Below are 13,391 nucleotides of genomic sequence, written 5' to 3'. Positions count from 1 at the left end.
TGGTGTCCAAGAAAACTATAAACTAAAGGAAACTAGAAAATTGGGAAAATTGTGTTGAATACATATGGACTCTGTTTATTTTCCTCTTCCACATGAAATGGATTTGGTAAATGGGTGTAAGGCTTGCTAACATCGACAATCCCCCGCAAGCGCATGGGAAAAGAATAAACCATAAGTTTGTAGCCAAGACTTGTTGCAAAGATATCTGCAATTTGATCATTGGTTGAAATATATTTATTTGTAATATCTTTGATGACCACTTTTGCTTTTATAAATGATAATCAACTTCTATATGTTTTGTAAAAGCATTAAAATTGGTGTTGAGGCTAGGGTTAAAGCACCAATATTATTGCCAAAGCATAAGAGAAAATGATAATGAAATTAAACAAGGGAAAAATGCCAAATCTGCCTATGAACCTTCGATCATCACTTTTACCAGCCCAATATGAGTCACAGAAGGCTTTTAACTGAGATCGTTTGGTATAGTATAAACCATGATCTAGTGACCCTTTGAGGTATCTCAAACTCCCTTTTGGCTACTATCAAATGAGCAAGGTAGGGGAGTGCATTAAATGGTAAAGTTGATTAACACTAAATTCTACCTACTCGAATAGTTGAATTTCATATAAGATTACTCTTACAATTATTCAAATTATTACTTGTAATTTTTGAATAAGTAATTACTGTAGATCTCAATTCATTATATTCACGCTTTATAACTCTACTTTTATAAAAGCAAAAAACTTAAAGAAAAGCTAAATACCTCAAGATTTTTTTCCTAAATTCTCGTTCCCAAGTGATTTGAACCTACGTTCATTTAAGAAAAAAAAAAAAAAAAATCTAAAACCAATTTTTCCTTCATCTGACCAAATCATTTGGAAAAGGAAATTTGAAAAAAATACTTGGAATCTTTTTAGCATTTCTCAAAAACTTTTAATCCAATAGGAGTTGAGGTCTTCATCAGCTCGAATTCCAAATCCTAATAATAAAAGAATAGTGGGCCGTTGAAAACTCAAAAAATTAAATTAGATAGTGATGGCCCAACATGTTCCCACCTGTGTTGACTTGAGGAATTCAAGTCACTCACGACAACCCTAACACCATGAAGAATTTTTTATTATAAAAAAAAAAAAAAAAAATCCATTAAACACTAGAAGAGTTTAATGAAAAAAATAATATAAAAATGGGAAAGTTATGTGTTTTTCGGGTGATCTTCTAATATTATTCTCTTAGTCCTAAGTGGATATTATTTTTTTAAAAATAAAAAATAAAAAAGAAATTGGTCATTATTTTTTTCTCCTGAATTTTAGAAAAAAAAAATATTCACTTAAGATCAGGAAAATGTTAAGAATTTATATCCTTAACAAAGAACACAAAAAGAATATCTAATATTTTTTTAAAAATAAAATATACTTATGTCTCTGAAGCTTAGAAAAAAAAAAAGGAAAGTAGGTCCAAAAAATCTAGAATAGACTAATGAAAACACCATGATTAAATGCATAATTACAAAGGTCAAAGTCATAGTTATAGCTCCCATCATCAAATAGATATCTTACGTATTTTATTTTATCAAAGAAAAAAAAATAACTTGAATAATTGAGACTTTAAATTCAAGGAAATATACTTGATAATATTCTTATTTGTTGTTTCCATCAACTCAATCCAATGTAACATCCAGATTAGCACGAAGTGAACCGAATGAGATGGACCCAAAAAAAAAAAAAAAAAATTTATAAACATAAGGCTTTAATTAAAGAATGCTATATGCCGCACCATAATTCTATGGTCATTTTATTATGCTGATGTGGTATTATTAATTCACCCCAGATCAGTCATTGTTAAAAGAAAGAAGAATACTTTTTTTGCATTTTGACATCCATCTTGCGTATATTTTTGCTGAGTTGGCATGCTCTATCCACCAATAATTAAAAAGAGGAAAAAAATCATCAATGGTAAATAGAGCATGTCAACTTAACAGAGATGTATGTGAAATAAACGTCATCATTTCTCATAAAGAAAAGAAAGAAAAATCCAGTGATAAATTGACAATATTATGTCTGCATAATGAGATAACGGTAAGATAGTGTTGTAATAGAGAAACGTTTGTTTTCATTTTTTACCAATTTCTTGTCCATCTCCATATAAGAGATAGGCAAATTCACCGTTGAGTATTTGAAACGACATGTAGGTCTTACAGATTTAATGGTAGATTTTTTTTTTTTTTTTTTTTTTAAAATGAATAAGAGATGAATGTTTAACACTCCTTAGCATTAATCTTTCGAGGTATGATACAACCCCAACTATTTGGCCCAATTTGGGCACAACTTTGCCCTTTCTTTTTAATTTTTTTTTTTTAAATTAAAAAAAAAAAATGTCTGAAGCAATAATATTCTATGTGGTCCTTCTTTTACTTAGTATTTTTTTTTTTTTTAAAATACCAAATAAAAGAAGGACCACATAGCATATTATTGCTTTAGACATTTTTTTTATTTTGTTTTTAAAAAAATTAAAAAAGAAGGGCAAAGTTGTGCACAAGGTGGGCTTTTAACATTTTTCTAATCTTAAAACAATTTAAAACGAGTAATGCTATATATCATATTTTCATTCAAAAATTATTCTAAAATGATGATACGATAGTCTCAACTAACTGTTAGATTTATTTATTTTTAATAATGACTAATCTAAAAATTAATTAAAATAATTATAAGATAAACATATATAGTTTCTACTAGACAATGTTTTCCTTTAAACTGGGTTGAAGGAATTTCCTTTAATTTAATTTATAAATGTCATATGTCCTTCAAACATGTGAAATGCATATTTTTTTTTAATAACATGGACAAAGTTGGAATACATTTTGTTAAAAACTTATATATATCTCATATGCTATTAAAAATACATGTTACTTTTATAAACTAAGTTGAAAGAAATTCTTTAAACCTAATTTAAAAGAAAACTTTAACCAAATAATATATTGTTTAATTTGTTGCCACCACAAATATTAAGATATTTGCCCAAACAAGCTAAAAAGAGACGGCAAGAGAAGTTCAGAACGCAAGGACAACAGAAATGGCATAATATTCCAATTCGTATCCGGCCGTTTCCTTTGTCTTGGGACATTGATTCAGACACCCAATGGCATTGTACGTTGTACGTTGTGGAGTAGAGTGAAGAAAGATACAGAGACAGACACATGGCAATGGAGTCTCCCTTCAAGGCTGGCATACTGAAGGGGAAGGTGGCGCTGTTGACAGGAGGAGGGTCAGGAATCGGGTATGAGATATCGTATCAATTGGGGAGACATGGAGCCTCTATTGCCATCATGGGCCGCCGTAGCCAAGTCCTTCAAGCTGCCGTTGACTCCCTTCGATCTCATGGAATTCCTGTAATATTATCTTTTCTTTCACTTCCCCATCCTCTTTTGCAATTTCATTTGTCTATTTTAGCATTTTTCTCTACTGGGTTTGTCTCATTTCCCTGTTTTTCTCTGTCTCTGTCTCTGTCTCTCTCTTTTACGTCTGGGATGAAAGTTGGGTCCTGTTTGGTTGTTGAGAAAGGGTAGGAAAATGGAGGAAATTGTAAGCTCTCAGTACTGTTGTTTCCGAGTAATTCTAGGTGGCTTACTTGTATCCTACTAAGAATAATGTGGCTATTAAAATCACCCTTAAGCTTGTGATTAATCATTATTGAATTTTTATCACAACATTTATAGTAGGACACAGGCAAGACGCAAGTAGGCCTTCTAGAATTGCTCGTTGTTTCTTGTTCTATTACTGCTCTTATGATTTGATGAAATTCTAGTCTAAGTGTCTAACCGATGCTTTGATTTTATAGTTTAAAAAAATATAACTGAAAGCACTCAGGGTTTCCTAGTTGAATGGAGATTTCTTTTATTTTTTATTTTTGTAAAAATCTATAACTTGAAAATTCTATAGGTTTTGTAAGTGCTAGTGAAGCTTGTCATACATTGTTGGTCTTGGACATGAGAGGGGTTAACAGCTTGGCTCTCAATCTAATAGTTTTAAGATTTTGGTTCGGATGCTCATTATGGTACCACTACCTGGTTTTTGTATTCCTTGGACTTTCATTTGCAGGTTGGTGGGTCCTATGTCTGTTTTTGTTTGGCCTGCAGATACGATGTTAGAGAAATCCCACTTCAATTGGGTGTGGAGAGTGATCTGTTTCTATACTATAGTTGCTCCTCTCCACTTGATAGCTCAGTATTTTGCTGCAGAACAATCTTTTTGTGTTCTATAGGTTGTAGAATTCTTACATGTGATTGCCATTTGAAAGGAATTGCAGTGTTACTACTATGCTTTCCATTTAGCTGGATGATGATGATGTCTGGTTTCATTACTTCACCACTGAAAAATGTCTATCATTTTTGTTGCAGGCTATTGGACTAGAGGGAGATGTACGCAAAAGAGAAGACGCAGTTAGAGTTCTGGAATCAACAATTAAGCATTTTGGCAGGCTTGACATTCTTGTGAATTCTGCAGCTGGCAATTTCCTTGTAGCAGCAGAGGATCTATCTCCTAATGGCTTCCGGACAGGTTGTACCCTCAGGAGTGTGGATCAAAATATTCACATTTGATTCAATAAAAGAGTACTGGAAGATTTATTCTGTTGAATTTGATTGGATTTTTAGATCTTTTTATATTTATGTCCTTGGCTGTTTCTTAGAAGTCAAGCTAAGTTGGTATATATCAGGTTGTGAACTTGGTATCTGAGAAAGAAAACTGAAAAGTAACTTAAATGAACCATTCAGTCATTCAAAAGAAGGACAATGATTGATAGGACTTCTTTTTTTCCATTGGGAATTTTACAAGTATGACAAAAAAATTTATACTTGTTCTATTTTCTAGATCAACATGCTCATGAGGTCTTTCTTGGATGGTTCAGAAAGATAGAAAGGTTCCTGTTTCATTCCTATATGATAGGGTACAATCCTGCAGAATCAAATCTTTGAAGAAATTGGGGCCAAGTCACAGTAACGAACTCATAAACAATGTCATTTGATTGCATCAGTGAAACTGACTTTTTAACATATAATTTTCGTGGCTTGTATCAACTAATGGTTCTTCCTGTAATTTGAGTCGAGAATCTCATATTTTTATATCACATGAAATCAGTCCCTATGATGCAATGTTAAAGGAGTCTTACAGGGTTTTCAGCACATAGAAGGTCCTTAGAGGTTATAATTCAATGTTTTTTTTTTTTTTGGATTGATTTTTGCAGTAATAGACATAGATTCTGTTGGCACTTTTACAATGTGCCGTGAAGCACTCAAGTACCTCAAGAAAGGGGGACCAGGAAAAGACATCTCTAATGGTGGAACAATCATAAATATAAGTGCAACTTTGCATTATACAGCTACTTGGTATCAAATTCATGTATCTGCGGCCAAGGTTTGTAAATTGAGTTTTCGACTTTCATAATAATTTTACTTATGGTCCCTATTCAATATCTTTACATTCTTTTCCTTTTTACCAGGCAGCAGTTGATAGCATTACGAGAAGCTTGGCATTGGAGTGGGGGACAGATTACAACATCAGAGTCAATGGGATTGCACCAGGACCCATTGAAGACACTGCTGGTACTAGTAAACTAGGACCTGAGGAAATGATGAGCACTAGACAGCACATGCCTTTATTTAAACTGGGGGAGAAATGGGATATTGCTATGGCTGCTCTATATCTTGCATCTGATGCCGGTCAGTAATCTAATTTGCTAATCTCATGCATGCCTTTGTCTTATTTTTCTTTAATCTCCTCTCCCAAAGGAGTAATTATATAGATATGTATCTTCTCATTAACTTATCGTTAATTCTCCTTGCTTGTTTATTCACTCCACAAACTCTTCTTCATTGAGTGTTATTTGATAAAAATTATGTATAGGTTGTGAAAGATTGTTCATCAATCTAGTTTAGCAAGTTTCCACATGTTTCTAATTTTGCTTTTTGGAAAAAGTCAAAAGATCACCTTATTCTTTGACCATTTTGAAAATTAACACCTAAATTGTCATTTAAAAAAAAAAAAATAAATAAATTTGCCACCTTTTGATTAAGGATTTACATCAGGCTTCATGCATTCTGTGAAAGTATTTAAAAGGTTCAATTCCAATGAGTTGGTAATGAAGTGGTTAAAAAATTTTATTTGGTCTGAGCATAAGCTAGGAACGATTGATAAAAACTAGTGATATCAATGATGCATGTGTCAGTATTGTTCGTAATATTTTTGTAATGAATTTACACATGCCATAATCTTTTTCAATCTGCAACAATATGTGCTTCCACTCCACTAAATTCTGCGTTCATGAATTTAAAACTCACTGTTTTCCGGCAAAAGATTTTCCGGTACTTATAGATGCTTTAGATCATTTTTAAGCTCAAGTGTTAAGACACGAAGGATTAAATTGTGTGATGCAAGGAGTTCTAGATGTTCTTCATTTGAATTCTACAATTTTAGTGGGAAAAAGAATTTTAATATCTTTTTGTTGATACCATGCTAATATAACTTGTCATTTGTTGCTTATATATAACCTTATAAATGTGTTGTAATGACTCCATTCCATAAAATCAATTGATGCTTCAACATTGGAAAATCTTGAAGTTTTGGACAAATCTTTGAAGGAAAATACATTCTCCTTTGTTTTTTCTTTCCCTTTTTTCCCATGTTGCCATAGACTGAGAATCTTATGTGCATGTCTTATGCTGTAAGGAAAATACATCAACGGAACAACATTGGTGGTTGATGGAGGAGAATGGCTGAGCAAACCCCGCCATCTACCCAAAGAGGCGGTGAAGCAGCTGTCTCGAGCAGTGGAAAGGAGGTCCAGAGCTGCACTAGTTGGGGTTCCTAAGAGCAAGCTATAACACTTCAATTTGATGATAAGGTTCAATATTAATTTTTCTGTAGAATCCAGCATTGTCATTTCTTTCAGCAAAAAATTGTTGCAATACTTTGTTTTTATTTTTTATTTTTATTTTTATAATTAGTTGTTGCAATACTTACTCAATGAGGTAGTAGCTCACGATGAACATTATAGAATTACACAGATGTAATTTGGTTCCCATGCTGAACAGTATAATACTTTTCCAGATTGCTTTTCTAGTGGTACCAACATTTTGCATGTTTACCTACCACTCGAGGAATTTATTAGGATGATTAAGAATACTTTAGTATAAATATTAATTTTATATTCTCAGTTTGAACTAAAAAGTAGATAGTTGGAACTAGAAGTTAGTTCCAAGTGGGTACCAATTGAGGAATTTATTAGGATGATTAAGAATACTTTAGTGAAAGTAGGCCATCTAGCTAGCTAGTCCCACAACCAGGGCCATAAGAATGTATGTGGGGCATGCATATGGGGCTCATGATGTCACATCCATCTCAAACATGATGCAACATTTTAGAATTATGTGCATAGGATCTTTTCTTTCTTTTTCGGCAAATACTCTAGCTAGGTGGCCTACTTTCACATATTTGTCCATGAATTTATCTTCTCAGTCCTGTAAAATATCAAACTCCGATGCATTTAGACCATCAAGGTTACCATTGATGTCCTGGGGCTTGAAAGACATAAGCGAAAGGGCTCTATCATTTTTCCACATATCATATTATTGCACTGCTTATTGCACCATGTGAGACTTAAATTTTTTGGAATTTATTAATCATTTGTCACATAGAAACAATGCATATATGATTTATTGCTTATTACTTATTTTTATGTTGTTTGTAGATGGATGAAACAATTCTTTCGACAATTACGACCACAATTGCATTTGTTCTTACTGTTGGGCTTGTAATCTTAAAAGATATTAGATCTAGGAGAGTATTATGTAGGGAACCTCATGTTAATCGAGAGTATGAAAGAGGGATTTATATAGATAGTATTCTTTATGGAAGCAGACAAGATTGTATTGACCAAATAAGAATAAGTCCTATATCTTTCTTTGAATTATGTAAAATTTTTGCTGAGAACAACCTTGTACGTGAGACCATTCACATGTCTATTAAGGAACAAGTGTTGATATTTTTACATATTATTGGGCATAATGTGAGGTTTCGAGTGGTTGGTGGAAGGTTTTATAGATCGATTAGGTCTATTCATCGATATTTTAAGGTTGTACTTGGAGGAGTCTTGACGCTATATAAACATTTAATTAAACAACTTGATAACTCTACTCCTCTGGAAATAAGGAATAGCCGAAGGTTTTACCCATACTTTAAGGTAAGTTTTAAAATTTGATTTTTTTTTTTTTAAAAAAAAAAAATTCAAGTAATTTGTCAAATTAATGTAAGTTGTATTGGTCTTCATTAGGATTGTGTTGGAGCAATAGATGGAACAATCAAAACAATCATAAATTATTTTATATTAATATTTTTATATTTTGAATAAAAATTATATTTTATAGGTAAATATAAAATATTTTAAAAAAAATTAAAAAATTGATTTTCAATACAGTTGAATAGCTAATATTAAAATTAGTATTTTTTTTTTAAATTAAAAAAATTAAAAATTGTTTTTGAAAATATTTTTAAAAAAATTGATTTTCCGTGCGCGTTGTAAACAATGTAAAATGTTTTTGGTGGAAAACATTTTCAGGAAAAATAACTTCCCTGAAAATATTTTTCGACGAAAACCATTTTAGGTCGAAGTAAACGGAGCCTTAGTGAGTGAATAGCGCTCGCTAAATTGTTGAGCCGGATACAACTCATTTTGCTCTCATTTTAGCAATTCAGAAGTTATTTTGGCTAACCGAATGCTAAACCATGTATTGACACTAATTTTTTCATAGAATACTTGTAGGGGATGTCACCAATCATGTCATAGAAAACTGTTTTCCCCATTTCCTATTTCATAATGCCAAAAAGGTCTTGCAATCATCTTGATTATTTTAATATGTATAATATTTAATTAAAATTAAATGGTATAATGTGGGGTTTGAACTAAAGATTATTACTTTAATATTATGTTAAATAATCAATTATCCTAAGAATTTAAATAGATAAAAAATGGTGAAATTATTTCTTTAATTAAGAGAAATATTATATACCACATTTTTATCATAAAGTTTGTTGACATGACAGTAGTATCAACCAACCCTTGACAATACTAGTCTTAATCCAAGGGTTAGTTGAAACTACTATGTCAATATTGTGAAATAATTGTAGAATAAAAATGTTGTTTCCTACATTACTCTTCAATTAATATTCTAACACATACATATATAATAATTAAGTAATTAAATTTACTATTTTATACTAATTAGAAAATTCTAAAATAAGTTGTGACAATCCTAAGTCACTTTAGGGTATTTTAGTTGACCATTAGATTTTAATATTTATATCATTAATTTCCTAAAAGAGACTTGAAACTATATATATATATATATATATATATATATATATATATATATATATATATATATTGGTGGTCCATTCTCATTGTTAACTTACTTAAGCCAACCCTTATTAAAATCTAATGGTCAACTAAAATACCCTAAAAGGACTTAGAATTGTCACACATGTAAGTAATAATTTATCAATCTCCACATAAATATTTGATTTTTTTGGTTGCTAAGTTCAAGAGTTCCATTGCAGGAAGTAAGGATGAGTTTACTAGGATTTCTTTCTCACCCCACCCTCCAATAAATAAAGAGTAATTTTATACACACGCTTTTAATCTTATTTTTATATCATTTTGTTGATGTAATATTGCTAACCAGTCATTGAATTATTTTTTTAGAAAAAATAAACAAATGTTGATTTAAAAGCTAACTTTTTTATTTTATTTTATTTGTTTTTGAATAAATACCAATCTTATTCAAATAATCTAAGATAATACAAAAACTTCTAGAGCCAAAGCTCTAAACACCAAGAGCACGAAACTCTAAACAACAAGAGCAGAATGTTCTAAGAACACGACATCATGATCAATATCAAGGACTTCTTCTATCTAAATTCTAGAAACTCCATTCGAATAATTGAGAGTACCGCATCGACAAATGATATATATATATATAATATAGATGAAGACTCTGGCAACTTCCTGTTGGGACCAATTTACTTTAATCTTCTTTTTAATTTTTGGGGTCCCAATTTCACCTGTAGTTTTTGACCAGCAAGTAGCTACTCCGACGTCGTATGTGCATCACGTTTATGTATATATAAATATATAATTTTGTCAATATTATTTACACTCTGAATTTACTAATGTACCCCCTGAGGCATGCCTAATAAATAATTGTCGTAATTAATTAGGTGATTAAGAAAAAGGTCAAATGTTGTTAGGTCATAACTAACTTTGAAAACAACATGTCCAAGTGAAGCCTAGCCTACATTTTTATTAACTAAGACAGACAAATCTAGATGCATCTACATGTTTAACATGTTTCTCTCCAACAAACAAAATGCTTTAACTTTTTACCAAAAAAAAAAAAAAAAAAAAATCACAAAATTTACTTTATATATCAAATGAATAAATTAATCAGGTAGCTTGTTAGCTCGTCCAAAAAATAAATGAACAAAACTTAAACTTATTATCTAACTTAGTACGTAATAAGTTCAAGTTCGACTCGTGTTAAAAAAAAAAAAAAAATTAAACCAAATTTAAACATTCAATACTCAACTCTGCTCGATTACAACTTTAACTAATTATGAGAATCTGCCGTCCCCAAAAGAGATTTTGTTGTACCTCAATCGACTGGGGGCTACGCTTAATAAAACAGAAGTCATTAATTCAAATTCCCTCTCCGTTTTCCTCCCATTGTGTGGACTTGTAAAAAGAAAAAAAAAAAATATTATGAGATTCTGCCCTTGAAAAAAGGTAAGTGAATGATACAGTGGAAAGTGATATATTTTTACTTTCATTGAAGGGTCATGTTCATATTATCATTGTTGTCCAAGTAAAAGCACATCACTTTCTTTCAAGAAATTACGGCTCAATAAAAGTGATGTAACTCAAAATTTTAATTGATTCTGTTTTGATATGGAAAATGTTGTCATTTGATTAGATAAACATGTCCCTTCCAATACCCCTTTTCAATGTCGGATCATTTGGTCGGGCCAATTCATCCATTCATATTAGTTGGATTATATATAATCCACGTAATTTAACCCCGATTAGCTCTTTGAGAAAGAAAAAAAAAATGCAAAATCAGTCTATTTTTGCGTGTGGGTGCTTATCACCTTTGCTGCACACATGTCGGCCGATCATAACCATACCCAGTAATCGCTAAGAAAATTATTAACTTTTTGGTTAGGTTTGCAAATCAATATTATAAGATTCATTAGTTGAAAAAGTTTGAGCATTTTTCAAAGATTAATCAGTATTAAATAGAGACAACCAAACACACCATATACCATCTTCTATAGTCAATAGAGGCTGACCAAAGAAGCTTGTTCGAATATGCCATAAGCATATAGACTTGCTATCATGCATGTGGGGCATGCATGTGGGGCTCATGATGTCACATCCATCTCAAACATGATGCAACATTTTACAATTATGTGCATAGGATCTTTTCTTTCTTTTTCGGCAAATACTCTTCAGGATCCAATCTGGGTAATCATGGCATGTGGATTTAAGATCTAATATAGATCACATACTTATAATTAACAATGTGTATGGATTGAATATACTTAAAATTTGAGATTCTAATGAGACTCGTCTAAATTACAATTCTTTTACAAGTTTTTAACATGTGTTAATATGTGATTGGAAGGACTAAATTTTGTTTTAGTAGTTAGTGTGGCTCTAGTCACATGCTGACATGTGTTAGCATATTGGAAAAGAATTATATGTATAGCATTACTCATACGAAGGTTAGCAATTGTTAACACGATTCTCAAACTCGATACGAACCTAACAAAAAATAGCGGAAAGTAATAGAATAAATAGTAATACTTAGTGAGTCAATTTTAAAGGGTTTATCCTATTTAATTAAATGAGTTAAGTTATGGTTGACTTATATACATACTTTGACATGACCCGAACCTAAACAAGCGACATAAGGGTTAATAATTTATGACACGATTCGCAAACCTAACACAAAATTAATAGATTATGATTGAAGGGTCTGACCTGTGCATTAACACGACTTGTACGATAATTTTTTAAGCATACTTTGCAACAATTTGGACTTATGTCCCTCTTAGGCCCTAGCTCTTTTTTTTTTTTTTTTTTCAAATGAATTTATTTGGGCCTTAATTTCAAGGATTAAAGGGTATATTGATATTTGTACTTTATTCCCATGATCGTGATTGGTTGACAAAAGATTTATCAAATTGATCCCCATTTATTAACTCTTCATGGTGCGGCCAACCTGGGCTAGCCAGATCTAACACCACCTGGGTTGTAGGCCTATAAGCCCATTGGTTTTCAATGGACTAGGGCCTAGGCAGCACCCTTATAGGATCATGTATATAACATGGGCTCTATCTATCTCCCACCAATAATGTAATAAGTTTTTTTTATTTTTTATTTTTTTTACTCTTGCACTATAACTAGTCAATCGTAAACTAGCTTGCATCATTCTCTCCAAGTTGGAAAGAATTTATTCTTAAATTTGAACTGTCTTTGCCTAAATTTGTTGGATGTCCAATTAATACTTTCTATCATTTCCTTCTTAATAGCAAATCAACTCAGAGTGGGTCCTCCCTTACACGCCCCCCACCCCCCCCTTCAACCTCTTTTTTCTCGCATCCATCGTAGATCGACGGAGGTGCGTGTGTCAATGGTCCTTGGGGTGTTTTCTAGTTGTGGGTGGTTGGCCAGTGGTAACGTGTAGAACACGTGAAGGTGTGTTGAGTTTTTGTTATTGTATTTCCGTTGATTTTAAATAAGAATGTATTATCTCTAGATCTGCTTTTAGTAACAATATATGTGATGAAGTTTTATTCGTTTTCTTAAGTTTTGTTTTTACGAATCCTTAAGAATAACAGAATTAGTTTCCGGTCGGTCTTTTGTTTTCTTATGGTTCATTTTCTAGGAGCAAGCCATAGACCGATGATGGAGGAGTTATCAGGCACAAAGAAGAACTGTCACTATGGTAGAGGTAGCGAAGATGATTGTGATTGATAAAAAACTTGCAGCGGAGATAAAAAAGCTAGAGAATGAATGACCTTGCAGTTGATAGAGACGTGATTCGTCAGAATTTGCTGTAAATTTGAAATTGATTGGGACGGTGACTTTTTATAGATATTGTCTTATAATAGCTTGAGAGGCTATTATGTATGTCATAGATAATGTTTGAGTTGTGAATATTTTAAATTATATATTTGGCATTGTACGGAGCATTTTACCCCAATTTGATTGTTATATATATATATATATATATTTTGTGAGTAATTTGATTGTTATATTAATGAAGAGATAATTCGTTAAAA

General features: G+C 31.6%; 1 protein-coding gene across 2 annotated transcripts; it reads left to right on the top strand.

The window, feature by feature from the left end:
• The first annotated feature begins 3,033 nt into the window (after nt 1-3,033).
• On the top strand, nt 3,034-8,035 carry LOC132170819 (peroxisomal 2,4-dienoyl-CoA reductase [(3E)-enoyl-CoA-producing]-like). Of its 2 annotated transcripts, XM_059581935.1 has the most exons (6): nt 3,034-3,385; nt 4,394-4,553; nt 5,239-5,408; nt 5,494-5,713; nt 6,720-6,894; nt 7,741-8,035. In XM_059581935.1, exons 1-5 carry the CDS (start codon nt 3,194-3,196, stop codon nt 6,872-6,874), a joined length of 897 nt encoding a protein of 298 aa, XP_059437918.1. In that variant the 5' UTR covers nt 3,034-3,193; the 3' UTR covers nt 6,875-6,894; nt 7,741-8,035. The 2 variants fall into 2 exon arrangements, with proteins under 2 accessions (XP_059437918.1, XP_059437919.1); XM_059581936.1 differs by lacking the exon at nt 7,741-8,035 and having other exon boundaries at nt 6,720-7,099.
• The last annotated feature ends 5,356 nt before the right edge of the window (nt 8,036-13,391 follow it).

Source organism: Corylus avellana, chromosome ca2, assembly GCF_901000735.1.
Source record: "Corylus avellana chromosome ca2, CavTom2PMs-1.0".
Classification (NCBI taxonomy): Eukaryota; Viridiplantae; Streptophyta; class Magnoliopsida; order Fagales; family Betulaceae; genus Corylus; species Corylus avellana.
This window is presented reverse-complemented; position numbering and strand designations above follow the sequence as displayed.

Excerpts from the sequence above, each read along its gene's own strand:
- LOC132170819 (XM_059581935.1), top strand. The coding sequence starts at position 3,194 with ATGGCAATGGAGTCTCCCTTCAAGGCTGGCATACTGAAGGGGAAGGTG. Across the intron at positions 4,554-5,238 it reads TCCTAATGGCTTCCGGACAG|TAATAGACATAGATTCTGTT; the intron begins GTTGTACCCTCA and ends TGATTTTTGCAG. Across the intron at positions 5,714-6,719 it reads ATATCTTGCATCTGATGCCG|GAAAATACATCAACGGAACA; the intron begins GTCAGTAATCTA and ends TTATGCTGTAAG.